We start from the raw sequence: 26,633 nt of genomic DNA on the forward strand, positions 1-26,633 counted from the left end.
GCCTCCGCCGCCGCCATCTTGGAACATCCGGCTCGGAGTTCCGCCACCGCCGACGTGTCACGCCGCGTCGCGCGATGACGTCACGGCGCGTGCGGGACCCGGCGCCGCTTGTTTGTGTTTCTCCCCGGCCGGGCTCCCCCCGCGTTCCTCTAAAGGGAAAAGGGGAGGGCAGAAGTGTCGGAGGGTAAAAAACCGAAACCAGCCAATCACAAGTCGCCCCCAGCCCTCCTAAGGGCGGAAGCGGCTTCTGCAGCGGCTGCTGCGCAGCGTCAGAGCTTGGCGCAGGCGCAGTGCGGCGGCGGGCTCGGGCGTCGCCGGTTCGAGTCCCGGCTGGGGCGGCTGCTGCCGCGGCCCTTTCCCACCGTCCGTCCCGGGCCTCGCTCCCACCGGTCGGGGTTTGGCGGAGCGCGGCCTTAAGGGGATCCCGGTCCCCTCAGGCAGCCACCGGGTGCGGCCCGGCCGAGCGTCTCCCGGGATCTCCGCGGGTTTCCCGGGGCGGGTGCAGTGGCGATGGCGGCCGCCAGGGCGGGACAGAGGACCGCGGCCCCGGCCCTCGGCCGCTGCAGCAGCTCAGGCCCGGTTCTGTCAGGGCGGGGCTGAAGACAGAGGGGGCTGGGGTGGGAGCAGGGCGGTTCAGGAGGCTGCCACGGGTCGGTGAAGCTGGGAACGAGAAAAAGTAGTTTTTTGGAGGAAGAGACAAATGTAAGATGCTGTTACGTGCTGCAGAGCAAGGGCCCTGTCCCACAGGGGCTTAATCTGTGAGGGGATGTTAACTGTGTGAGGGAAGGCCGGTGTACAAGTGTCCAAAAGCTGCAGGTGCCTCGGTTCAACCCTGCTGCATGGAGCTATGGGATGAGTTAACTTAAAGGCTTATAAAAGCACTTCTCCAGAGAATCGTGTTCGTCTGTTTGGTTTTCTTTATTAAGACGAGATCGTGACGTGATATCAAACAGTTAGGTGCAAGTCTAAAGGTTTTACTCCGCTCTGTGCTGTGCTGAGGGTCTGTTTCATGCAAACACAAAGCGCTTAAGGGGGGGAGTCCCCGTCACCCCCGTTACAGCGTAAGGTTGTGTCTCATTTACAGGCGGTGGCCACTGTGCTGATATTGTCACACCCTGCACCCAACAACAAGCCTTTGTGGGGAAAATACAAACGACCTAAACAAACATCTTAATCAAGGGTCATTATCAGCGAAAGAGCTGTTTCTGCACGCTTGATCATTAAAGCAGGGTAATACCCTCAAAGCCCAGTCCAAGCAGGAGAAGCAGCACTTTGATGCTGGTGTGGGAACCAGAGGCAGCGCTGTGATTTTTAAGGTGCCTTTCATCTCCCTCTTTTGTAGGAACATTCTTATAAACCAGCTTGTCAAATACAATTTCCCTACACCAGCATGAATTGCAGATAAAGCCCTGGGCTTCCCTTGGTATTTCCCCCAACAGGTGTAATCTGAGGAAACATGATTTTAATGAGCCTGACTGTCTTATTAAAAATACATCTGTAATCTGTAAATATCATCAGCATCTTACATCTGTATCTATAGCTATACATTTACACTCCGTAGCTAACCCTCTTCTTACATACATACACAAATCAAAATACTAATGACAGGATCTCACCTTTGCTGTTCTCCTGATATGTGATTGTGAAAAAATGTCACATTAAGACATTCATTCCCTTTCTACCTTGAAGCTTTCTAACTGATTTGCTGTACTCAGCAAATGCAGCCAGTTCTGGACTTGAGAGTGACCCATGACAAACAAAAAGGCTTGCTGGCGGGAAGAGGACAGCGTGTGTCCTTCACTCCTGCTTTATCAGCTTACTTGGGGTACAACACAAATGACACTGACCTTTTCCTGGTAAATTCAGATAATTTATCCAGCGTTCAGGTTGCAGGCAACCATAAAACATAGCTCTGCCCCAGGAGCTTGCTATTAAAAGGATCATTCTTTGAGTCTAGAACCAGGAACAATGGCTAAAGGAGAGTTTCTCTTAGGAGTGTTGGTTGGTATTCTCGATCAGGTTAGCCAAGCCGGAAAAGCTGAGCTTTATTTATCCATTAAACTGAGCTTTATTTATTTGTTACTGTGATTATTCAAACTACCCCAGCCACATTAACCCATGTGTAATTCGAGAGAGGCTACACCTTAGGTGAATTTGGCTCCTTTTGTACATTCTTAAGGGGGTGAGTTGAGCTGCAGTAACAATTCAGCAATCAGGGTTCCAGCAGCTGTTAGCAACTTTCTGAGCAAACACCAATAGCCTGGAGGTAAAAGCAATACAGAGTAGCAATTTCTAAATGTCCCATCTAATTGAGCAGGAATAATGAAAACAAAGAATAAAAAAACCAAGCCCTCCAGCATGTAAACAAATAGTTCAGGTGCACTGATTCCTCATAGCATCAACATACTTGCCATCGGAATAGCTGGGTGCTCATCTTGTCTTATGCAAACACTTCCTAACCCTTCCCTTGACCTGGGATATAATTTTGGTTCTTCTCAGCCTTTTTCACTTGGAACGCTGAAACAGCTGTGCTTGCCATGACCCATTCATTCCTCGGCATCTTCTGTTGACGTGAGAACTTGAAATTCAGCTCCCAACATCTTTATCCGGATGAGGTAAGGATGAGCTTGCGGTTGGACAACGCGGGTTGGTTGGAGGGGATTGGGACAAGGCAAATCCTTCTGGATGGAGAGTTGGTGGGAAAGCCCTAAGTGTGGAGGGAGCGTTTGAAAGGGGGGGGCCCGTTCCTCTCCTTTCTCTTGTATCTTTGCCTGGATCCCGGCTGAGGATCCCGTGATCATCTCGTGTACCCACTCAGGAAAGCAGGAACAAGGAACTGGCAGGAGTTTGTGGGTCCCCAGACATCTTCATAAATGTAAGAGTCACTGGGGGCTAAATGCTTAAAACCAAAACTGTGTATCCTTACTCCTCTACTGCCTAGAAAACCTTTTCTGACTTCTAGTTTGAATTACCTTGTGGCTAATTTATTAGTATCTACATGTGCCAATGCAGACATTTTAGTTTTGCCTCTTTCCTGGTATTTAGCCCCCTCTCCTCCTTCCGTCCCTCCAACCCACTCTCATGGAAAAATCACATGCTTTGCAGCCCCTCACTTTTTAAACGAGCCACTTGCATTTAGTTGCCTCTTGCAATGTCACGGTGTTTCACGCATCCTCATAATCCCTTTTTTTAATCCATTCCAGGCCAAATTCCTGCCTTGACCATGAGTGACCGTCTCCCAGTCTCAGTGGCAGTGCCCAGCCACGGGCACCAGCGCTGGGATGTGTACGTGTGGGAGAAACCTGTAAGGACGGGCTGTGTGGGAACAGGGCTGGATGTTCCAGACCGGTTCAGGGACAGCACATGATCAAGTCGTGGTGAAGGCAGACATACCTCGTCTAGTGTATCCCAGATGGGATGCAGCGAGACACAACTGGGGAGGGGGGAGAGCATGTCTCAGGAAGCCCAACTCTAGGGTGTCACTTGGAGTAACGAGATCCTCACCGGTGACCCATATTTTGCAGGAGAAAGAGGCATTTGTCCTCAGTTAAAATAACCCTTTCCACAGAGCTTGCAGGGAGCGTGCACTGGCACATCACCTCCCTGACCTCTGAAGGGGCCGCATTTCACTGCTGCCGCAGCACCAGCTTCTGACTGGTTGTACAGCAAGTGTCTGGCAGCCCCGAATCCATCTGGGGCTGGATACCGGGTACATGCACACACATGCCCATTCCCTCCCCGGCTGCGGAGTGGAAAATACCAGCATTCCAGGAGTTATCAGGCTTATCTGATTTGGGAGGAGGTCCATGACTTGGCTATTTATATCCAGTTATTTGGGGACTTTGCAGCTGCATTTGGACTACAGAGTCCCTGTGGGGAAGAGAAAGAATTAAATTAAATTACCTTAAAAATCTTGAGTGCAGCAAGGAGAGCAAACGCTCCTGCGCGGTGTTTGTGCCCGGAGTGGCATCAGTGAAACCTTCCCTCGGGTGCTGCTGCCCCTCGGCCGTGCCATCAGATGGCTTCCCAGTTCCTATCTCTGCAAGCCACCGCATCCGAGAGCCCAGCCGCGTGCTCAGCGCCGTGTGTGCAGCAGTGAAGCTCTAGACACAACCCTTACCACCCCTCGCAGAGGGCTCTGTTTCCATCGGTGCTGTGTAATTCAAAGCACATGGCCATTTTTTACCCTTGGCCGCCTCATCAGCCAGAGAATGCTCCTAAAAAACCTGATCAGAAAGCAAAGTTTTAAAGCGACAGAATACAGTACTTTGAACACGCGTGAGCGTCGTGCTTTAAAACAACTTTTCAATGTTTTCTCTAATGGCAGAGGCCTGAGGGGACATCAGAGCAGCCACAGCACAGGTAAAGGGCTACCTGGGCAAAGCCCCTCTTGCCCTGCTCAAACCAGATGTTCCAAGTCAGTGAGAGTTTTGCACAAGATAAGGAGAAAGTTTCATTGTCCAAAGCCCTGCTCCGAGCTTTGACACAGAGAACAAGACATTCAGAAAGTGCCGGTACTTTGTGCCGAGAGGCAGCCCCTGTGGTATTGAAAGACAGCAGTTAGCAAAGCCCAGATTTCAACCAAGCTGTAACAAAAACACTAAGTTCCAGTTTTAGTAAAATCTAGATGCCCAGAAGCATCATTTATTGCAAATCAGTTAACCAAAAAAAATACATCATTTTTGCAAACTACAACTTTGCATGTACATAACTTTATTACAGAAGATATCTTTTCTTAAACTACACTCTAGTTTATAAAACATAGGAAGATTCAACACCACGTGATGTTTTTATCACTCATATTAGGCATGTCACAAGAACAATGGTCTGAAATGTTAACTAAGATGAGTGCTCAGCAAGGCGTTGTGCCTTGAGAAATATCCATTTTATTTGGTGTTCTAATAAAAAGGAACGAGGAAAAGGAACCCTTTCCTTAGGTTTTCTTGATTAACTGCTCTCTATTTGCCTGTCCCATACACATAATCTAGTCTTAGGGTGTCTGCTTGCCTTTGCACCCGAGTGAGTGATATTCCAACACCTCTATAAGGTGATAAATTTATGATATATTTAAGACTTGCTCATTTAGATTTTTGAAACAAAATCCACCTTTTCTTAAAAAAAAAAAAAAAAAAGATATTTACAAACATTAAATCTGCCACAGGCTTATACTATATTTTACATGATACACCAGAAGAGTGTACATCAATATAAAAAAAGATGCATCACTCCGGACTAACAAGAACAAAATGTTAACGTTTCGCAGCACAGACTCGCCTGTGCTGTCCTTCGCCCTCCTGTTTAACCAGTCCAGCCTCCCACCAAAACCAGCAGCGCTTTCCACTGAGCACCCAGCAGTCACGCCGCCAGAGGAGCTGGATACGGGCGAGCACGCGGTGGTGGCAGTGTTACAACGCTTTGTAATCTCACTCAGGTTGTCTGCATTAATAGACACGCCTTCTTTACAACAGGCAGGCCATCCTTAAAATAAGGATGTGGTTTACAAGTTTATATTGGCATTTATTTCTTAAACAGTTACTCAAATGCAAACACGAAAACAAAAAACAGTAAAGATACTCAAAGTAAAATTAAGTCTCCTTTGTGTATAAACTCCATGGTTATGGGTTTGGTATATACTCCATAGTCATGGGCTCGCTCTCTTAAAAGTTTGGCAAATACAATTGGTGGGGGACAGTATTCATGTTTTGTAGGGTTATTCTTTTTAGCTTAGAACCTGTTCTTACAGGTCTATAATCCTGATTTTATTTTTTTTCTTTTTAGATCATAAAAATCATTTAAATATATATATTTTTATATATATATAAAAACAAGAGAGAACAAAAATTTCTATTATCAAGGCAAATGTACAACTATATAATACTGAAATTTAAACAAAGATTCATGACTGGTACCATAAAATGTCCTATCAGATATAATAGCAAAGGAAACATTTTAGAGTACATTTCAAAAATCCATCCATACTTAATTTTTTTGTTTTCCACCTAAGGAGTAATATTTTTAGTCAATTTTTCCCTCCCCTTTTCTTTCTCTCCTCTCTTTCTGAGTTGAAAGAGAAAAAAATAAATTAATGGCATTTCAGAATCACAAATTGCTGCTTATAGCTTTACATAAACATTTCCTCTCCAATCAAACACAGCGAACCCCCCCAAACAAAAAAAGAATGTCCTATAAAAACCTAATTTTTTGATTTCTTGAAACACAACCGGTGTCCCACATTGAGTTCTTAACAATAGAACATATAAATAAAAAGGCAGTGTTTTCATGTAAAATAAAAAGTACATAAATAAATACTAAAAAAAAAAGGAATTAATTTGTCTTTTATTTTTTTTTTTTTATAAAAACATATTTAAAAAGGATCCTTTAATAAAAGCATCCAATGTCCTTTAAAAAAAGATCTCCCTCAAGCTTTTAACTCCCACTGAGCACCAGCGTCTCTGAAACACCGTCTTTTACTTGAAGGCTTCGGGGATGTGTCCCATCTGTGACTGCATACTCGTGGGAGGGCTGGAGATGCCCTCGGACCAGTCGGACACGTTGGAGTGAGGAGACGAGCTGGACCACTGGTCCGGCGACTCCGGAGATGGCGTTAGGAAAGGGTGGTCGGGCACCTGGAGCTGGTGGCTGGGGGTGTTGTCCAAGGGGGAGGAATAACTGTGCTGGGAAGGTGGAGTTAGAAACTGCGTGGTGGTCATGGGCTGGGCGAGGGAGGATGGCAGAGACGTGGGCAGCATCTGGGAATCTTGAGGCAGGATGGTGTGGACTGCCATGGTGCTGCTGCTCACAGGCTGCATGTCGGGCTGGCTCAGCTCCGTACCGAGGAAATTTTGGCCGATGTGGCCGCTCGCATTGGAGCTGGGGTTGTGATGCTGCTGCGCCTGCTGCTGCTGCTGCGCCTGCGGCTGGGGTTGCTGCGGCTGCTGCTGCGCCTGCATGTTTTGCTGCTGGAGCTGTTGTTGCTGCATCTGCTGGAGCTGCTGGCTCTGCATCAGGTGAGGCTGGGAAGCCAGCCGGGTGTTGGGCATGGCCTGGTAGCTCATCATCTGCGACAAGCTCGTGGTGGGCAGGCCGTTGTGCAGGGAGGTCATCATGCCGTGTTGAAGGTTTTGCGTCTGCTGATGCGCCCCCGGTTGCATGTTGCCTCTCATGGGGTTGTACTGGTTCTGGACCATGCCGTTCTGCAGCCTGGTGAGCCAGTCACACTGCCCGTTCAGAGCGGCCGCTCCGCCGACCGAGAAATTCATCGGGGCGTTGCTCATCACCGTGCTGGGGCTGGAGACGGGGAGGTGGGAGAGGCGCGGCGGCACTGAATCGAAGGCCATCCTGCTGGAGTTGCCCATGGCCATATCCTGCTTCCCCGCCATGTTGAGGTGATTGATGCTCATGTGGGCATCAGGCATGCCTGGCAGATGATTCAGAGGCATGGAAGGGGACTGCTGAAATGGAGAGGTCATCAGCGGAGGAGAGGCAACGTCTGACAGGTACCCATGGGGCGACTCCAGGGAGTCCACTGGCGACAACACACTGGAGTTGTCAAGCAGACATCCTTTTCCATCTTGTGATTTTTTCCTCCGGGCTTTGAGGTCTTTGGCATCCTTGCCGTTGCAGCTCAGGCCCTTGGTACTGGGTTTCCTGGCTTTCTTGCCCTGGACGGCAGGTTTCAGGTTGCCGATGTAGCTGTTGGGAGAGCAGAGAGGAGGGGACAGAGTGGGTGCTCCCAGCGGGCCGTTGTGCAGCGGTGGGCTCCGCACCAGGTTGTACTCGTCCAGCAGCCTCACGATGTCGTGGTGCATGCGCTCCTGGGCGATGTCCCGTGGCAGCCGGTCCATGTGGTCCGTGATGTCGCGGTTGGCAAAATTGTCCAGCAGGACCTTGGCGGTTTCGTAGCTCCCTTCTCTGGCTGCGAGGAACAGTGGGGTCTCCTCCTGGAAACCCAGCAAAGATGGTTAAGGTTTAAGTTCACAGATTGTCCTGGCTAACACTATTGAGAGCTCCACGCCCAACACCGTGCGGTTGGGTGGCAGAGATGGTTATTGTCTCTCCTCTGGTGAGGTCTTGCTGCTGCTTTTTCCTACTCTGCTGAGCCATGTCCTTACACTGGTATCAAACCAGGAACCCTATGGGTGGCCCAGAATATGCAAGGAGATGCCCACACCAACACCGTATCACACAGTTCACCAAGCACCGCACAGCCCCTCAGCATCACCTGTAGGACCAAATCCCACAGCGCTTCTTGGAGCTAAATCCAGCAGCTTCATTCACAGCAGAACAATGTGATCAGTCCCAGTGCCAGAGAGTGTTGTACTTTAGGCACAAACTACCCTTTAACAGACTCCCCAGATGGTTCTTTCCTTGCCTATGTCAGCCCAGGAGACCCCTACCTTATTATTCTGCATATCCTTATTGGCACCGTTCTTCAGGAGGACGACTGCAGCTTCAACATTATTCACAGCAGCTGCCCAGTGCAGTGCTGACTTGCCTACAGAGAAAGATCATGAAATAAAACTCACATTAGTGAGTGGTAAAGAGTAACAGCAAGCAGCCCTTTCCTTCCACCCCTGAGGGAGCCAGTGTTTTAGTTGCCTGCAGTACCTAGATCATCCACGGCATTGACGTCTGCGTGGCAGTTGATGAGGTCGTCCAGCATGCCCTCCACAGCCAAGCGAGCAGCCAGGATCAGAGGAGTGGTCCCGTCGTGCATTCGGGCGTCGAGATCGGTTGCCCTGTTCCTAATCAGGATCTACCACAACAAGGGCCAAAGCGCAGGAAACACAAACGTCAGGAGGGACAGACAGCGGACACTCACCCAGCTCTCAGGACCTGCCACCCCCTTTCCAGAGGCTGGTCCCTCCAGTCCTCACTCCCAGTTTGGGGGTGCACATCTGAGGGGTTGCTGCTTTGCTGTGCCCTGCCCTGAGACAACAGGCACTTCAGTTTTCAAGACTTTCACCCCGCACCTCACCAGGACAAGCTGGAGACCCTGCGATAAGCTCAGTCGTGTGTCTGACCCAACACGTAGCACCAGTATTTTCCCCAGAAAACCCCGAGACTGGTGGCGAAAGGATCAATTACCTGGAAGACTCCTTGGGCATCGGCAGAGACGGCGGCGTGGAGGGGTGTCCTGCCCATGTTATCCTGGATGTTTGCATCAGCACTGGCTTCCAGCAGGCGCTTGGCAGCGTCGGAGCGGGAGTAGCGGGCGGCCAGGTGAAGGGCCGTCTCGCCGGTGCGGTCAGTCTGGTTGTGTAAGCTGGCGCCTTGGTAAATGAAATCCGAGATGACAGCAGGAGCATCGTCTTCCTCCTCGCTATTACCGGTCTCCAGCCCTCCTCCGCTGCACGAGGCGATCATCAGCGGGGTGAAGCCATCTGAAAAGCACAGGGGAACTCGGTGAAAAAAGGCTTTTTACCCTTCTGTAATGCAGGCGGCTCAGCAAAATGCTCTGTCTGCGATAGATGCTTATTCTCGTGGGTGCAAGACTGAGTTCCTGACTGGTTCTCAACATCAAACACGAATATCCTTCCTCTGATACCGATCTGAAATTCCTTAGTGGTATCTCACCACTCATGGCTTTTCCTATTTCATCTGCTAGCTTGCACACACTTTTAAAGACAAGGAAAGTGTTAGAACGTGTGAGGGGCAATTTATAAGGAAGGTTGCTCAAAGCAAACTTGAGTACGGTACAGCACAGCCTTAAATATTTTTATTATTTCAGATGACAATTTCACAGATAGGGGGAAGACCAAATGTTTGTAATAATTTAAAAGCCTATTAATTGTTAATAGAGTTAAAAACCTGAAAAGAAGATTGTGAAATGGGTGGAGAGGAATCTAGGAGTGGCAGAGGGACGGGCTGGATGATTAAATAGGCACTCCTTCTGTATTGTCTAATTTCCATCTCAGTGATTAAACAACAGAGATCTCGTGTAAAGCCAAATGTGACAGGGTCTAATCCTGCACGACGGGACCCACGCGCTGCAGAACGGCTAGCAGTGACTCTGTACTAGAAGTGGAGACAGGTAGGGCTGCCTGGGACTGCTCATCTGCAGGGGTAAGGGAGGGTTTTAGATGAGCAGACAAGGAGTGCACCTTACCAGGACCTCTGACGTTGACATCCATGCAGTCTGCATCGATCTCCCCCTGTGGCGGGGTGGGTGCCATGGAGGATATGCGCAGGTCGGCGGCGTCCAGGTGCTGCTGGGTCCACTGCCTGTGATCCGTCTGATCGTCCGTGTCAGGCAGCATCGCCTGCTCCTCGAACTGCGGAACGACGGTGGGAAGTGAGCACCGAGCAGAGGAGGGGGCTGAGCTCTGGCGTGGGGAGCTCTGCGAGTCTCAGAGGGGCGTTTGTCACACGCAGGGTTGGAAAGGAGCTGGCAGCAGCGATGCATCGCGCTGACTGGGCCCCCGAGGGTCCCCCCTGCTCTGCTGCTCCCCGCAGCGCTCGGCTCCTTCCGTGACAAAACCCAGCGTGAGGCTGCTGCCAGCACAGAAAGGGAATGTGGCAGTGAGCTTACCCTGAACTTCTTGGTGTCCAAGGTCTCCTCGTCACCCCACTCATTTTGGTTGTCATCCATCAGCGTGCCGTCTGAAGCATTTTTGAGGGGTCTTTAAAAATGAAACCATACAAAAAATTAGCTAGCTCCTCTGCAGGAACGAGTCTGTGATAGATGGTGTTTATCTACATGCACAAACTCAAAGAAGAATCAACAAGGCATTTGCAGGAGGTTCCTCTCGGGTTGCCTTTCATTTTCTACCAAGTGCAAACGGACCATGAAGCGTTTAAAAACCTCCTCCAGATGGGAACACCGTTTCCCCCATGCAGAACTGATTTTTTCCCTCCCCGCTATGCCAATACGACGCACCAGAGAACAAAACTCCATGGGGCTCTTTCAGAAGAGCCCCGAGCAGCCCCACTGCACTGTGTTTAACGGGTTAGCAAGCAAATTACTCACTTGAGTCCAACAGAATCCTCCCCAAGTGGTTCTCGTCGCTTCTTCTTGCTCGACTCTGTCACTTTGAAGCCTTCTGGGAACCAAAGCTGCCCATGCTCCCTGCGCCGCTTACGAGACACCAGTACTCCCACTCCAATGAAAGCAAGCAAGACCAGCACAGCCCCCACCACGTACATAGGATACAGCTGGGAGTTCTTTGTGGGCTCAGCTGTTTCACCTACAAAACAGTGGGGCACAAGGAGATGCTGAGACATTAAGCTGCATAGCAAACCAGTGACAGAGTGGAAATGAAGGAAAATTAGTTAATAGAGGTACCTAAGTCTGATCTAAATCAGCCCCCCCCCCCCCAAAATAAGGTCATTTTATACGCTATTAATCAGAATTGCAAACTATCGGCAAATTCTCGGCTGCACAAGCCAGCCTGCATCAGGAGACAGCTTCACTTTTTTCTCCTTTAAGGAAAAGGATTAGCAAACTTCAAATCATTGCGCTTGCATTGAGCTGTTAAGACAAAAGGATTTAGGGGGGATTTTCAAGATACAAACTTCAACTCCTTGCATGTCACTGATTGATTGGGGCCGGTTGGGTTTTCTTTTTCTTTTCTTTTTTGTTTTTTTTAATAACTTTTATAGTGATAATGATTTTGAAATAAACCTGAAATAAGCAAAAATAATAAACTGGGTTTTGCAATTTTTTTAAAGAGCAGACTTGAAGAAAAAAAAAACAAAGACGCAACGCGATTAAAACCAAACTGTGCTCAAGTGCAGGCAGCTGACAGATACCTAAACATGGATATGGCTGGAAAGTTTTGGCTGTCTCTCCTCTCCAGCCGACCAGCTGTACTTACTTTTAACTGCTTCTATTTTGTAGGGTATGTTCAGGTTGCCAAGGGAGGCCAAGGCACCCAGGAATGCCGCCACATCAGTTGCACTCTGGAAGCACTGGGAAGATGACTGGATGCACTGTCGGTTATCAATTTCCAAGTAGACGATGGATCTGTGCAAGATGAGTCAATGAGAAACACGGAGAAATGACCACACTGACTAGACAGATGAGCCCTGTCTCCCCTCCTTAACCCTCCATCAGTGGGAATTAGGAGGTGGGAACCCATCTCCTCTTTTCCCTGTGGCACAAGCCCTGCAGCAGCTCGCGCTCATGGTCTATGGGATTTGCCTCGATGAATACTGTGAAATCTAACTCATCTACAGGAATGGGAGGGAGTCTCTGCTTCACAGTGTTTTAAAATGACCCAGACACTACAGTATCTTAAATAATGCTGTTTGGGAGCCTTCAGATCTTTTCACATCAGTTTCGCTGCTCTAACTCCTTTGCTTTCAGTGGCTTTTGATTGAGCCCACAGAGAGGGAGAAGGTTAGATCTATATGTTTATACCGAAGATCTCCAAACACAGTTTGCAGTAATTGAGTTTTACAACAAAGCTCTAGAAAGCATTTCCCAGGGAGAAACTGAGGCTTAACTTAACAACTTCCTGAAGTCAGACAGTCAGCCAGGCCAACCTCTGCTTCCAGGTCCCACCCAGCCCAGCCCCGGCTCCCAACAATACACAGGACTCCTTCAATCGTGAGAGTCGGCGCAGCATTGTGTCAGGGATTCCTGAGTGATCACTCGCTTTTCCCACATGAGAGCAAAATCCGGTTTCTATTCACACAGAAAGCAACGTCTAAATACAATTATCTGGCCTACATCCTTCCCTTTATAGTGTGTTACTATTATCAACACAGAAAACAAATGCTGCTCAGTGAAAAAGGAACCCATTGGTCCCCCTTACCCTCTGATGTCCATCTGATCGAGCTCTCGCTTCTGCCTTCTGCCAGCCCTGGAGTAGAGGCTGCTCTTTACTTTATTGATGACAGCACTAGACATATCTGACCAGTCCTCTGTTGACCTCTTGATGTAATGCTTTTTCAGCTCCTCCTCATTGCCATAGTATGGGAAGATCATATACTCTCCCTTGGGGTTTTTCTTGAAGACTACGTTGGTGTGCAGCACGCGGCTCAGCTCCCGCAGGAAGTTGAAGGAGTTGTTCTTCAGGTTCTCGGGAGTGATCAGGACCACCACCACCAGCGTGCCATCCGCAAGCTTCTCTGGCATGTTGTTTGCACAGTCCAGACCATCCCATTCGCACTCAAAATTATTGCAGCCCTGGTCACAGTGACCGTCTGAGAAGTGATCTTTGCAGTACTGATCATAGAGAGGGCTGGGCAGAAGAAAAAGAAAGGCAGAAGAATGAATTAGACCAAGTGCTGCGTATATAACCTATCTGCTGAGACAATAAGTGGTGGTCCACAAGGCCCTCTCTTTTGTATAAATATTCTTCACCCTGATAGACACTAAGCCAGTTGACACAGAAGGCAACTGTTTCATGCAGTTCTGTGAAGCTTTCACCTCTCCAGGTGAAAAATGATAGCAGCTGTTAAATTACAAGTTGCAGTTTAGATGCCAGAAAAAGGGACAAATTAACGTGACTCAGAGAAGACATGGGGACACGGAATAGTTACTCAGACAAGAGTTTGTCCAGGGATCTGGGATTATGCTCCTGCTGTTGCCAAAGACAATACTGGGTAAATGCCCGGATGTTAACATCGTGTTTTCTGGCTGCTCCTCCATCCAGGGTGGATGAGGAACCGAAACTCACAGTGTTACTACTATGAGTTGGAGAATTCACTTCTATGGCGTGATACAGGCAAGCCACCAGGAATGAGCCAAAACCAGAGAGCTTCCAAGTGTATGTAAACTTCCAATTGTATATAAACTTGGTAAGACCACAGGGAAGTGTGGCTGCTTGAGTTGCAGCCCTAGAGGCAGCAGAACAGAACGCAGAGAGTGAACAACAGATCTGCCCTTAGGAGCTTTAGCAGATGCAACCAGAAAATACCCCCAGACGATCAGCACGGAGGTCACAGCTTTAAAACAAGAGGGGCAACGAGCAAGTCACTTACTTGCACTGCCCTTCGTATTTCTGGCAGTCAAATCCATCGTACAGGCAGCCAGCATTATTGCACTGAGAGTCGCACTTGCCATCGTTGAAGTACTTCCAGCACTGCAGAGACTGGGAGCAGTTCTTCCAGGGGTCATTGAAATTGAGGGAGCAGTCGCCCCCGTCCCAGCCGCAGGCGTGGTTGTTGCATTTCCCGTCGCAGATCTTGTTGCCCGCGTACCCCGCGCAGACGGCGATCTCGCACTTCTCCTCGATTTTGGGTGGGATGATATCCTGCCCGATCCCACCCTGGAAATCAAAGTCGAGGATGTGGCAGTTGAGGCCGTTGAAGTTGGCAGGGCAGTTGCACCGGTAGTAGGGGGAGGCATCGCTGAAGAACTCGCAGGTGCCCCCGTTGTAGCAGGGGTTGGATGTGCAGGGGCTGCTGGCCGGGTACTGGCACTCGGGGCCCGTGAAGGCCGGCGTGCACATGCACTTGGAGCTCTTGTGGATGGAGATGCAGGTGCCACCGTTCAGGCAGTGCAGGTTCCCGCAGGTGCGGGAGTCGTTCTCGCAGGTGGCACCCACGAATCCCTGGGGAGGTGACAGCAAGGTGGGAGTCAGAATCACTGACACTGTCCTACGAGCAGCCTAACACACGTGTGTGTCCTGGGAAACTGGGCACAAACCCAGTGAATCGGGGCACGGTTCTGGCACGTCCTCTGAAACTAGCGATGGGCAAGAATAATCTAGAATGTAAATGCTGTTAGAGCATCCCCCTCAAAATGAAGGGAGCTCTTCTCCGTAGCTGCCTGCCCCACCTTTATGTGGTGCAAATAATGGTCAACCAGGCAAGACTCTGTCCTACAGAGCTGTGCATCATACCCGCAGGGCTGAGCCACCTCCTTCTCCCTGACCGTAACAGTCTCCTTGCCAGTGAGGAGGGTGTGCATACACGGATACACCTCCCTCCAGCGAGCACCCACAGCAAAGCATCTTCCCCTCCACGCTTACCCCGGCTATCCCAGCTGGGGAAGCCTCAGGGGCTAACCTATCCCCTTGTCTGCCCGCAGGACCTGTGCAACACCCCAAGCTCAGCACTGGAGAGGAGCAGGGACCTACCGGGGGGCATTTGCAGATGAAGCCACGGCCGGTGTTGCTGGCAACGGCGCATGTCCCGCCGTTCCTGCAGGGTTTGCCTTTACAGCCGTCCACCACGGTGTCACAGCGACGGCCTGCCGAGGGAGAGGAGCGCGTGAGGAGCAGAGGAAGGCGGGCGAGATGCTTGGAGGGGACTGGGGGATGCAGGGCTGAGCGCTGGGAGCTGGGGGGGACACGGTGCTCACCTGCGTAGCCAGGTCGGCACTCGCATTTGTAGTCATTGACCCGCTGCACGCAGTTCTGGGTGCCGCGGGCGTCGCAGGGGTTGGACAGGCACTCGTTGACGTCTCCCTCGCAGCGCTCCCCTACAAAGCCAGGGGGGCAGATGCAGCTGTAGCCACCTACCCGATCCGTGCACTTGCCATTGTTAAAGCACTTGGGCCCCAGGGTGACAGGATCAAAGAAAGGGCTGCAGTCATCCACATTGATCTCACAGTGCACCCCTAGAGAAATGGGGGAACAACCCACACAGCTCATCAAACAGTATCGGGGTGCCTGGTGGTCCCTCGTGTGAACCTTCCCTGCGAAGGGGCTGAGCCTGACCAACTCAATGGCAGTCTGAGCCGCTGCTCCGGCAGGAGGCACGCGGCACCGCGCAGCTCACGTCCAAGGTTGCGTGGCCTTGATGGCTAAGCTCGCAAGCAAACACAAACCTCGACTGTTGCATTTGCTTCTGCTAGCCCGAGCAGCTAATGAGCAGATACCAAGGATATCTGCACTCAGCCCACTAATGCCCCAGCCTGGGGAATTAATTTACCTTGAGTTCCTCTGGGGCAGGAGCATTTGTAGGTATTGATGAGATCGATGCAGGTTCCTCCATTCTGGCATGGGTGGGACAAGCACTCATTGATCTCCTCTGAGCAGTTAACTCCATGATAACCAGCCACACACTATAAGGAGGGAAGAGGGGAACTATCAGTGAGGTTCACTCAATTCCCACACGGCTGCAGGAGCACAGCCAGCACCCTGGCCTTCAACTCCGTGAAGGGACACCGAGCCAGCCTGAAGCTCCACGGGCAGCAGAAAGGCAGGAACTGGTGCTTTCTCCCTGTGCGTCTCTGCCCCCCGTAGCACCCACCTCGCAGGAGTAGCCTCCCAGGTAATCTGTGCAGGTGGCTCCGTTCTGGCAGGGGTTGGGGGAACACTCATCCACCTGCTCCTCGCAGTAGCTGCCGGTGTAGCCGGCCTGGCAGCGGCAGAAGTGAGTGTTGCCAGTGTCCACACAGAGCCCTGAATTCCTGCAGAGATGTGCTACATCGATACCTGCCGGGGAGGGAGAGCAGAGTGAGATGTGGGGACCTTGGTGACACCCAGGCACCGCAGTCTCATGGGGTGCACGTTACAGCAATCCTTGAGACCGCTCTGGTTGTGCCAAAGACCCTCACCAGGAGAACTGAGCGTGTCCCTGCTCAGAGCCCACCACAGGGACATCTGGGGACCCCTCCCTGGCCCAGTGAGGCTCTAGGTGGCAGGGACTGACCTTGCTGCTTAGCAGCCACCTCGCAGGAGACACTGGGGACATCGCAGTACAGCCCTGTCCACCCGCTGTTGCACTCGCAGCGGTACAGGTTGTTGGTCTGCCAGCACTTCCCTCCGTTTTTGCAAGGAGAGGAGTCACACCAACGCACCAGGTTCTGGGGGGAGCAAAGCATGAGATGGGAGTCAGGACCCAGCAGGGCTTCTGCAGGAGTAGAGACTGCAGTGACCCCCCAAATCCCCACAGCCAGCATGCACGGATGGACACCGGGTTGGCAGCCAACACCCCAAGGCTCCTCTACCTGGCAGTTGAGGCCGGTGTATCCCTGGGGACAAGTGCACTTGTATGTCCCGTAGCTGTCCTGACATGTGCCCCCGTTCAGGCACGGCTTGGAGTCGCACTCGTTGATGTTATGCTCGCAGTAGCTGCCCGTGAAGCCGGGCGGACAGACGCAGGTGAAGGTGTTGATGCCATCCACGCAGGTCCCACCGTTGAAGCAGGAGCTGGGAACAGAAACATCCCATTGCAGTGAGTCACCGCTGGTCGTGCTCCACGCCAAAGCCCCCCCAGACCAGCCCAGGGCTACGGGGCAGCGCAGGGACCTCAGCCCCTTGCTCCAGCTCAGACAGGCTGTGCCCGCAGCAGGGGCCGTGCCGGGCTGTACCTCTCCGTGCAGTCAGGTGTGTTGTTCTCGCAGTGGATGCCGCTGAAGCCGGAGGGGCAAGTGCAGGTGTAGCTGTTGACACAGTCGGTGCAGTTGGCACCGTTCTTGCAGGGGTTGCTGGCACACTCGTTGATGTCCTCCTCGCACTTGGGCCCGCGGAAACCAGCCAGGCACTCGCAGAAGAACGTGCCGACGCCATCGGAGCAGGAGCCACCGTTGTGGCATGGATCTGGAGAGCAGGGATGTGTGTGAGAAGAGGCAATGGGTCCCTGCCCGGGAGCTGCCCCACAGCGCTGTCCCCACACACGTCCTGTGGCTGCGTGGAGGGATGGGACAGAGCCCGTGGACCAGACAGAGGCCAGGCCAGTCCCACCAGGGGACTGGGAATGAAGAGGACACATGGGACACTCTTGTTCACTGCCTGCACATCACTGTCCCCCCCCCGAACCTCCTTCCTGCCAGCTCCCATCTGGCCTTGGACTGACACAGCCCATCTGGGACATGCTGAGGTGGCCTTAAAGCCTGAGCAGGGCTTGCAGCACAACCCAGGCCAAGGCAGCGGCCGGGGCTCGCCCATGCAGCCCCAGGAAGGGCAACGAAGCTGAGTCGGGGCCACATGGCTCCGCAGAGCCCCTGCTCTTACTGGGCTTGCAGTCGTCGATGTCGGTGTCGCAGTTGCGGCCGGTGAAGCCGGTTCTGCAGGCGCAGCGGTAGCTCCCGTTGGTGTTCTGGCACGTGGCCCCGTTGCGGCAGGGGCTCTTCACGCACTCGTTGATGTCGATCTCGCAGGTCTGACCTGTGGGACAGAGACCGTGTGGGCTGGAGGTGCTGGCGAAAGCCCCGGGGATGACAACGATGCCTTGGGCACCGCTCACACCAGGGCAGGAGCCCTCGCAGCAAACTGCCCTCGCCCCAAACCGCCACATCCCATCTACCCAGCTGAGCTGTGGGGCAGGTCAGGACCCTCCCTGAGGGTCCCTGGTCACACTCCCTCCCCTCCATCGTTCACTCCCCGGGGAAGCTGAGGAGAGCGGGGTGTGCTGAACCCCCAGATGGGCCATGCCCCTACCTTGCCAGCCAGAGGGACAACTGCAGGAGAAGCTCTCGTAGTCCTCCGACTCCCGGCACTCGCCGCCGTTCTTGCAGGGGCCGCCAGCACAGGGGGCCAGCACGTCCTCACAGGTGGCTCCTGCACAGGCACAAGCACCCGCTGACACCCCATCCAAAACGAAAGACCCCGCTACCCCTGTCCCCTGCCCTGGGCTGCTGCCAGCCCTGGGGCAGGCTCTGGGCTTCCCCACTGCCCTGGTACAACCCAGCTGGAGCCGTCTCCTCCATCCCTGGTCCCCCGTGAGCCCGGGCCCCCCATGAATCCTTTAAGGCCTGACAATCTGGGCTGCATTAAAGTGCCGCACTTCATTTGGCAGGGAAGTGCCGCTCGGGGTCTCTTTCCCCCCTTGCACTCCCCCCACTGTCCCTCTCAGCTGCTTTTCCTGTTTACGTCCAGCCAAGGGACACATTCCCTCCAAACCCTTATCTTCTCTGTCAGCCAGTATCTCCCGAACTGGCCTTTGCTATTTTCCAGAGCCTTCCCCTCCCCGCCTGCCCCGTCCCCGTCCCCCCAGGGTTTCTATGGCCACTGCCGAGGGCAGGAAACAGCTCACGGCTTCCTGCAATTGTGCACCGGCTGCCGCTCTGCGCGAGCGGAAGCGGGAGACCAGCAAACAGGAATTGGCTCAGCAGAATCTCCCGACCCCTCAGCCTCAGCTCGCTTTTTCCAGCACGAGCATCGTGGCAGGAGAACGGGGCCACCGGCAGCGCCGACCCTGTCGGGGCAGCGGGTTGTGAGTGGGGTGGCCGCCCGGTGCTGCTGCCCCGGGTGCAGGCTGCGGCAGAGCCACCGCCTCGGTGCCCTCCAGGAGGAGGAGGAGGAGGGAGGAAGCTCTGGCTGGCTGCTTCCCAAAGCTCCTCCAAATTTCCTCCAGCTGCCCGTGACACAGGGAGGAGGAGCCGCAGCCACAGGCAGCCCCATGGCAGGGCAGGGCGAGGGAAGCTTCCGCGCTTGGTGCTGCCTTGCTGTGTGTGCAGAGGGACCCATTTGCTGTCACACCCGAAGCAGCAGCCCCGCACAGCCCCAGCGAGGGCCTGGGGGGCACAGGGTGCTCCCCCTCACCTGTGTAGGGCAGGAGGCAGTTGCAGGTGTAGCCAGCAACATCGTCGATGCACGTGCCCTGGTTCAGGCAGGGGTTGGAAGCGCATTCGTTGATATTGGTCTGGCAGTTGGGTCCTGTGTCAAGAAAATCAGAGAAAAGTGGCTGTGAGGGAGGTGTGCTGGTGGGAGGGGGCCGAGGGTACAGTGGGGACATGGGGACAATGCCAATGGTCCACCCATCACTCTGGAAGAGCCTCCTGCCCTCAGCTCCAGCCATGGGCACCCAAACTCTGCGCTGCCACATCTCCCCGCCAGACCTGGGGTCTCCACCACCCCTACAGCAAAGCCCCCAGCCCACCTGGCATTGCAGGGACACCCACCCCACAGCTCTCCCACCCAGCGCGGGGGGGACGGGGCAGTGTCCCTGGCTGCACCCTTACCACTGAAGCCCTCCCTGCAGGTGCAGATGTAGCCACTGGTCATGTCCTTGCAGGTGCCACCGTTCATGCAGGGATTGGATTCACACTCATTATTATTAATGTCGCAGTTTGTCCCACTCCAGCCTGGGTCGCAGTCACACCTGTAGCTTTGGGGAAAAATTGGGGTGTAAAGCACACGATCTTATCCGATCTGGCCCTCCTGGCTACACCAGCCACCATTTGCCCACCAAACCCCAGCTCTTAATTGTGCCCCTGCAGGGAAACACCCCCCGGCACTAGCACCGAGCATGGACAAGCACCAGCACAGAGCTGCTCGCCCCACCTCTAACCCCAAATTTGTTGGGTGACCCTTTGGTCCCAGCAGCCCCCCAGCAGCCCCCGCACCCTCCAGCCTACCCATTCAGCCCATCGTGGCATTTCCCATGGATGCAGGGGTTGCTGTTGCACTCATTCACTTCAGACAGGCACTTGGGGTCGTGGAAGCCCTCGGGGCAGAGGCAGGTGAAGCCGTTGATGCCGTCCTTGCACGTGCCCCCGTTGTGGCAAGGGTTGCTGGAGCACTCATCGATGTTGATGTTGCACATGCGCCCTGGGAAAGGGAAGGGGGGTGTAAGGAAATGTTACCCCACAGGGCACAGCATGGCATGGCACAGTGGGTGCAAGCTGCCTCCTGGGGGCACCCAGTGGGCAGGTCCCCCTCCAGCCACCCGGGGAACGGCTGCCGGAGGCTCGAATCTCTGGGCACGTGTGTGCCGGCCACATAGGAGCGGGCTGCCCTCCAGGTAGGGTGACTTCACACCCCTGCATCACCCACCTGGCTTAATTAAACGTGACTGGGAAGAGGCCGTGCCCTGGGCTCGTTTGGTCCAGGGAGGAGTAACGAAGGGAGCTGGTTTCAGCCTGTAACTCTACCTGCCGCGGCCGACAAAGCCAGGCTTTATTGTGGCTCCCGGCGGGCAGGAGGACAAGGGGCTGTGCAAGCGGGGAGAGGTGGGGGCTGCTCCCATCAAAGGCCTCTGCCATTTCCAGCAGGGATCAAACAAACCAGTCGGACAAGGCGGCAACCTGATACCCATGGGAGTGGGTGCAGCAGGAGTCGAATTCGCAGCACCAGACACCCCTTTGATTTCAGCCTAAGCCAGGGTCACTCTCCTGAACAAGCAGGAGTGCTGAAGATACAAAACCTCTGGCAAGTGGGATGGCAGCATCTCCCCTCCTGGCTGCACCCTTGCCCCAGCTGTGTGGGGCACCGCCAGCTTCAGGCATCCCTGCACCACTGTAGTGGGCACAGGGGACGTCCCAGGGCTCCCGGACGCAAGGATCCGGACCAGGTCCCCGGGGTGCTGCAGTGGCCACCTGCTCTCACCCGTGTATCCCGGCTCGCAGGTGCACTCGTAGCCGTTGATCTTGTCGATGCACTTGCCGTAGTCACAGGGGCTGCTGGCGCAGTCGTCCAGGTTGATCTCGCAGTTGGGCCCTGGGGAGGAGAGTGGTGCTGTTAGAGGGTCTCCAGCCCCACTGATGAGGCAAAAATGAAGCCCGCTGGTTCCACAACAAAGCGCCTCTGCCACAAACGACTCCCCAGCTCCTGGCTGGGGTGTGGTTCCTGCAAGAGCTGGGCACCAAACCGGGAGAACTTGTCCTCACCAAAGATGCCCCAGGACAGCCCCGGCACCGGGCCAGCCTGCCCGGGGACAGGGATGGGACTGGGCTGCCATGGCGCAGCCGACCTGGGGGAGCCTTCCTGCTCACCTGTGGTCCCTTTGAGGCAGAGGCAGTTGTAGGCGTTGTTCCTGTCCTGGCAGGTTCCCCCGTTTTTGCAGGGCTGGCTCTGGCACTCATTGATGTTGATGTCGCAGCGGTGGCCCATGTAGCCAGGCTGGCAGAGGCAGGTGAAGGTGGCGATGCTGTCCTTGCAGGTCCCATAGTGGCACGGGTCGGGGTCACATTCGTTGATGTCAACCTCACAGTGAGCACCCGAGAAACCTGCCACCAGCACGAGGGACACACAAGGTCGGGATGGGGGACACGGGGTCAGGATGGGGGACACGGGGTCAGGATGGGGGACACTGGGACACTCCTTCCCACCTTGGCCAGGCGTGAAGCAGCGCACCAGGGTGGCTGCAAGCCCCAGGACCCCCAGGAGCAGGGCACAGGCAGGGGAGCACCCCGGCACGCTGGCGGTGGGGCCGGTCAGACCCCAGCTCATGGGCTTTGTCCCGGGGTGCACAATGACCGGCATTAAGCCGCCTCGGCTCAGGAGCGGGGCCCTGCGCTCGCCTGCGGCTCGTCCTGGAGCGCGTGGGGAGGAGGGGGCCGGCCACAGGCACCCCCGAATAATAACCCCCCCAGCAGATCCTATTCTCCTGGCCGGCTCCCTCCCCGCCGGGTTTGGGGGTGGAGAGCTGAGGACAAAGTACAGCTTTGACTAGACCCCGCCAAGCCCACATAGCAGCTTTTCATCGGGGCTTGGCATTAGCAAGACACTAATTAGAGGCCATTCAGCTGGAAGATTTCTGGCGGGAGCTGCTCCACAAAAGAGCCACTGTTTGCCACCAGGGCTCAAGTCATCATTTTGTGCAACCGCTCCTTGGGTTTCGGTCGGCGAGCCCCCGCAGCCCTGCACCTTGCGTCCCCATAGAGGCAGCTTTATTCCTTCCTTCCTGCCTTCCCCCTCGCTGCCGCCCGCCGCCGAGGCGGGGAGCACGGCGGGACGGCTGCTGCAGGGCCACACCTAACGAGCACCAGGCTCCTGACGCCTGGCTCCGGGGCTGGCGGGCAAGCAGGGCTCGACTCGCTCCGCAGGGACAGTCCTCGCCCCATCAAGCAGGGACCAACCCCACTGCCGGGGTTTTGGGGACAACCCCTACACCAGGTGCCTGGGGAGGTGGGTCTTTGTTGCTAATTAATTTTATGGCACATAATGGGGCAGAAGGTGGCTTGTTCCCACCCGGTGTGGCAGGACCCCCGCCCCGAGCTGCAAGGGACCCCTCACCCTCGGTGCACTCGCAGCTGTAGGTGTTGGGGCCGTCCACGCACTTGGCCCCGTTCTTGCAGGGGGTGCTGGCACACTCGTCGATGTCGAACTGGCAGAGGTGCCCGTTGAAGCCTGCAACGGAGGGAGAAGTCACGTCCCCACGCAGCGGCCGGAGCCGCCAGCCTCCCCCCGCCGCCGGGCAGATCCCGCCGGGCCCCCCGCGTCCCGGCCGGGGCGCCGGGTTTCCATGGGGATGGCTGCTGGGGGCCCTGAATGCAGGGCTGCGACCCGCCATTGAGAGCATCTTATTTACATCTCTAGAGGAGCAAAGTCTCTGAACTTCAAAACCTCCTTTCACAGATTAACCGTCTCCCCATTCTCCGCTCCACCCCGTGACTTTGACACCACATTCAAAGCCGCTGGTGCGGCCCCCCCCGGCCCCCAGCCCTCCTTCCCAAAGAGGGGCCTTTTCAAGTGCAAAGCCGTGGGGTTTAATCCTCCTTCTCCTCTCCCATGGGCCCGACCCAGAGCAGCATCGCCTGCACAGGGCTCAGCCCCTCGCTGCAATGGGGGAACCTCCCCACCACGAGCGCTGAGAGGTGCTCAACCCCCTCTCCCTATTTCGCGGGGCTCTGAAATTTAAGCAGCCCGTTTTGGCCCCTTCCCGGCTCGAGACGGGATGCAGCACGGCTTTGTTTCCGCCGCGATGGCAGCGGGACGGATGCCACGTACCAGTGGGGCACTCGCAGTGGAACTCATTGATCTTGTCGAGGCAGTTGCCGTTGTGCAGGCAGGGGCTGCTGGCACACTCATCCGTGTTGATCTCGCAGTAAACCCCCTCGTAACCTGCGGAGAGACCCGGCGCACCGTCAGCGCCGCGGCACGGGGCCGCCACAACGCACGGGATGGGGAGGTTACACCAGGGCACAAGTGGTCCCCCCATCTTTACTCTCAGGAGCTGAGCCTTTACTCTCAGGTGGTGGGACCCGATGCACAAGTTGCTCCATGGTTGTCCACCCTGGATCTCCCCACCCTTGGCTTGACCCAAGCCAGCCAGGAGGAGTCCAGAGAAGGGCTGATGGTGCCCAACTCTCACCTCCCGTCCCCACCACTGCTGCGGCAGATGGATCTTTACCAAGCTCTTTCTTTTTGGTGTGTCCCCAGACACACACCCCTCCCATGGCTCCTCACCCAAACCAACACTGAGCTGAAGCTCAGGGGCACCCACAGCCTGCACTCAGCACCAGGGCAGGGGTCCTGCCCACCCACCGGGCATGCAGATGCACTGGAACTCCCCAATCTGGTCCAGGCAGGTGGCATCGTTCTGGCAGGGGTTGGACAGGCACTCGTTGACGTCAATCTCGCAGCGAGGGCCCGAGTAGCCCTGCAAGCACTGGCACTGGAAGGAGCCCTGGGTGTTGATGCATTTCCCTGCGTGCTCGCAAGGGTTGGCTCCTGCAATACACAAGCGTGGCTCACAGGACACATTCCCGGCTGCACCAGCACCTTCCCCAGCTGCTCCTCTACCACCTGCGTGAGCTCAGCCCCGATGCTCACCCAGCGAGCACTCATCCACGTCCTGGTTGCAGGCCGGCCCCATGTACCCCGAAGGACACGTGCAGATGGCTTTGCCGTTGACGGGGTTGGTGTCGCAGTTGGAGCCCTCGTTGCAGGGGTTGCTGATGCAGGCGTCGTCGAGGTGGCACAGCAAACCTGGGCAGCAAAAGGCGGGTGCATGTCAAGAGTGATGGGCACACAAGTCATCAGGCACCAAGACCTCAGACAGGGGACACGCGGGGAGCTGCCACCCTGATGGGACGGGGCCTCACCTGTGCGGCCGTGGGGGCACTCGCAGTAGAAGGAGGCTACCCGGTCATGGCAGGTGGCCCCGTGGAAGCAGGCAGCCATGGCACAGTCATCGATGTTCTCGCTGCAGTCCTCGCCCGTCCAGCCGTTGACGCAGACGCAGTTGTAGCCACCGTGGTTGTTGTGGCAAGTGCCCCCATTCTGGCAGGCGTTGGGCATCAGCTGGCACTCGTCCACGTCCTCGGTGCAGTACTGACCTGCCAGGGGACAGGACACCTGTGTGAGGCTGGTGCTGCCCAGCTCCCGCGGGCCCCGGCAGCATCGTGGCGAAGGAGGACGGCTCTCCCTACCCGGTCCCCGGGATTGCCCAGGGCAGGGTCCATCCTTTCAGCCCAGCCCCGTGCTACCCGTGCTGCCAGCAGCAGCGTTACCTGTCCACTCCGGCGGGCACTGGCAGTTGTAGGTGTTGACGCCATCCACGCAGATGCCCCCATTCTTGCAGTTGTTTCCTGGACAGTCATTGATGTTCTCCTCACAGTTCTGGCCTGTGAACCCTGTGCAGAGGAGATGTCTGCCATGATGCTGACCAACCAACCAGCCATGCCACCGCCTCGGCCCCCCGCCACCCCCCCGCGAATGGCAGGTTGTTCATTATTGGGCACCGAGCCTGCGCCAGGTGCTGCCAGCTCAGCTTTGAAGCCAGTCGCATGGTTTCATCCCCAGCCCTGTCCTGCCTTTGCCAGGGCTTGGTTCTGCCGTGCAGGTTTCCCTGCCAGGGCACCATCGCTGGAGCCTGGCAAGTGGCGGCAGCTTCCTCTGCGCAGGGCAGACGAGGCGTCCCCGGCGCAGGGCTCGCCTGCCAAAACCCCCAGCTCTGGAGACGCTCGCCCTGAGCGGCGGAGGATCTGCCTCCTCGTCAAGCCAGGATGAACCAGAGCTGCTCTCACGAAGGCTTGCGGCACCCGGTGCTGAATCACCAGCTTTTAATTTCACATGGAAAGAGCCTCATCAGCAGCGCTTCCCCCGGAGGGGGATCCCAGCCCCTGGCAGGGTTACGCACCACCCCACGCGGTGCTGCGCCGCTCCCAGCCCGCCTCTCGCGCGGTGAGCGCGGCCGCTCGGGTTTATGTGATCGCCTCCACCTGATAGCATCGCACGCATGGAAACCCGCCACCCCCCTTCCTCCCCGCCACAGAAATGGAACAGCCAGGCCCTTCCCAGGGCCTCTGCCAGGCCACGCCATCCCCCTCCAACCACCGCTTGGGTCGAGAGCTGCGTTTACCCTAACACCCTCAAAGCCCCCAACCCTGAGCTCAGGGCCGGGCCGGCGATGCCAGCCCGTGGCAGCTCCCCGCGGTGCCGCCGTGCACCTGCAGCTCCCCCAAACCCCCCAAGGCATTCTGCAGGTCCAGACCAGGCTGCTCCCCCGCACAGGCAGCTCGCTGCGTCACCGCCGCCTCCGCCGGGGAGAGAGTGGGAGCCCAAGCTCATCCTCTGCGGGACCCCAGACCCTGGCCCAGCTGGGGGTTCTCCCGTCACTCTCTCCGAAGGGTTGTGGTTTCCTCTCCCCCCCCGCAGCCTCAGCCCCATCCCATGAGGAGCAGCAACAGCTCTTTACGATTGATGGTAGGAGTCCAAAGCAGATAGTGTTGAGTTGCACCTCATTTTTAAGCAGCTGGGCTGAGACTGAACAGCAATAACTGGCAATGTCCTAGATACCAGGATTAACTCATTTTGAACCATCCGAATGAGTAATTAGTACTGCAATTACTTTAAACTCAGGGTTACATTCTACAGCGATGGCATGATAAAACAGCCCAGATTAGTTTAACTTGAAGAAACCCGGTACGGCCAGGCCTCTCCGGGAATGAAAAGGGGACATTGTTTCAGGTCTGCTGTGCTGCATACCAGCGTATCAATCACCCTCTTATCATGAGAAACAGCCCCTCTGTCCCTCCTGCCTCCACCCAAAGCCAATGCAGCTCCTGCAACGAGCCATGCCGGATGGCGGAGGTGCCGAGGGACCCCCCCCGTCCCCCCCAAATCAGG

At 55.3% G+C, this 26,633-nt stretch overlaps 1 protein-coding gene across 2 annotated transcripts in view; it reads right to left on the reverse strand.

Annotated features, from left to right (window-relative positions):
* Nucleotides 1-4,621: 4,621 nt before the first annotated feature.
* NOTCH1 (notch receptor 1) overlaps nucleotides 4,622-26,633 on the reverse strand; it is a 43,863-nt gene continuing 21,851 nt past the window's right edge. The window contains exons 5-34 of one of the 2 annotated variants that reach the window (XM_074923347.1): nucleotides 25,016-25,138; nucleotides 24,608-24,841; nucleotides 24,336-24,491; nucleotides 24,048-24,233; nucleotides 23,511-23,624; nucleotides 22,797-22,910; nucleotides 21,554-21,787; nucleotides 21,168-21,278; nucleotides 20,198-20,390; nucleotides 19,802-19,947; nucleotides 19,383-19,496; nucleotides 18,279-18,398; nucleotides 17,853-18,005; nucleotides 17,210-17,438; nucleotides 16,847-17,048; nucleotides 16,549-16,702; nucleotides 16,147-16,331; nucleotides 15,826-15,958; nucleotides 15,254-15,373; nucleotides 15,030-15,142; nucleotides 13,930-14,501; nucleotides 12,759-13,187; nucleotides 11,817-11,965; nucleotides 10,970-11,186; nucleotides 10,532-10,622; nucleotides 10,109-10,274; nucleotides 9,088-9,383; nucleotides 8,608-8,755; nucleotides 8,397-8,494; nucleotides 4,622-7,940 (exon numbers count right to left, since the gene is read on the reverse strand). In XM_074923347.1, the coding sequence (XP_074779448.1) occupies nucleotides 6,468-7,940; nucleotides 8,397-8,494; nucleotides 8,608-8,755; nucleotides 9,088-9,383; nucleotides 10,109-10,274; nucleotides 10,532-10,622; nucleotides 10,970-11,186; nucleotides 11,817-11,965; nucleotides 12,759-13,187; nucleotides 13,930-14,501; nucleotides 15,030-15,142; nucleotides 15,254-15,373; nucleotides 15,826-15,958; nucleotides 16,147-16,331; nucleotides 16,549-16,702; nucleotides 16,847-17,048; nucleotides 17,210-17,438; nucleotides 17,853-18,005; nucleotides 18,279-18,398; nucleotides 19,383-19,496; nucleotides 19,802-19,947; nucleotides 20,198-20,390; nucleotides 21,168-21,278; nucleotides 21,554-21,787; nucleotides 22,797-22,910; nucleotides 23,511-23,624; nucleotides 24,048-24,233; nucleotides 24,336-24,491; nucleotides 24,608-24,841; nucleotides 25,016-25,138 (6,773 nt within the window). In that variant the 3' untranslated portion in view covers nucleotides 4,622-6,467. Of the gene's footprint in view, nucleotides 7,941-8,396; nucleotides 8,495-8,607; nucleotides 8,756-9,087; nucleotides 9,384-10,108; nucleotides 10,275-10,531; nucleotides 10,623-10,969; nucleotides 11,187-11,816; nucleotides 11,966-12,758; nucleotides 13,188-13,929; nucleotides 14,502-15,029; nucleotides 15,143-15,253; nucleotides 15,512-15,825; nucleotides 15,959-16,146; nucleotides 16,332-16,548; nucleotides 16,703-16,846; nucleotides 17,049-17,209; nucleotides 17,439-17,852; nucleotides 18,006-18,278; nucleotides 18,399-19,382; nucleotides 19,497-19,801; nucleotides 19,948-20,197; nucleotides 20,391-21,167; nucleotides 21,279-21,553; nucleotides 21,788-22,796; nucleotides 22,911-23,510; nucleotides 23,625-24,047; nucleotides 24,234-24,335; nucleotides 24,492-24,607; nucleotides 24,842-25,015; nucleotides 25,139-26,633 lie in introns of both variants that reach the window. The other variant, XM_074923346.1, reaches the window with a different exon arrangement.

Source organism: Athene noctua, chromosome 20 (genome assembly GCF_965140245.1).
Source record: "Athene noctua chromosome 20, bAthNoc1.hap1.1, whole genome shotgun sequence".
Taxonomy (NCBI): domain Eukaryota; kingdom Metazoa; phylum Chordata; class Aves; order Strigiformes; family Strigidae; genus Athene; species Athene noctua.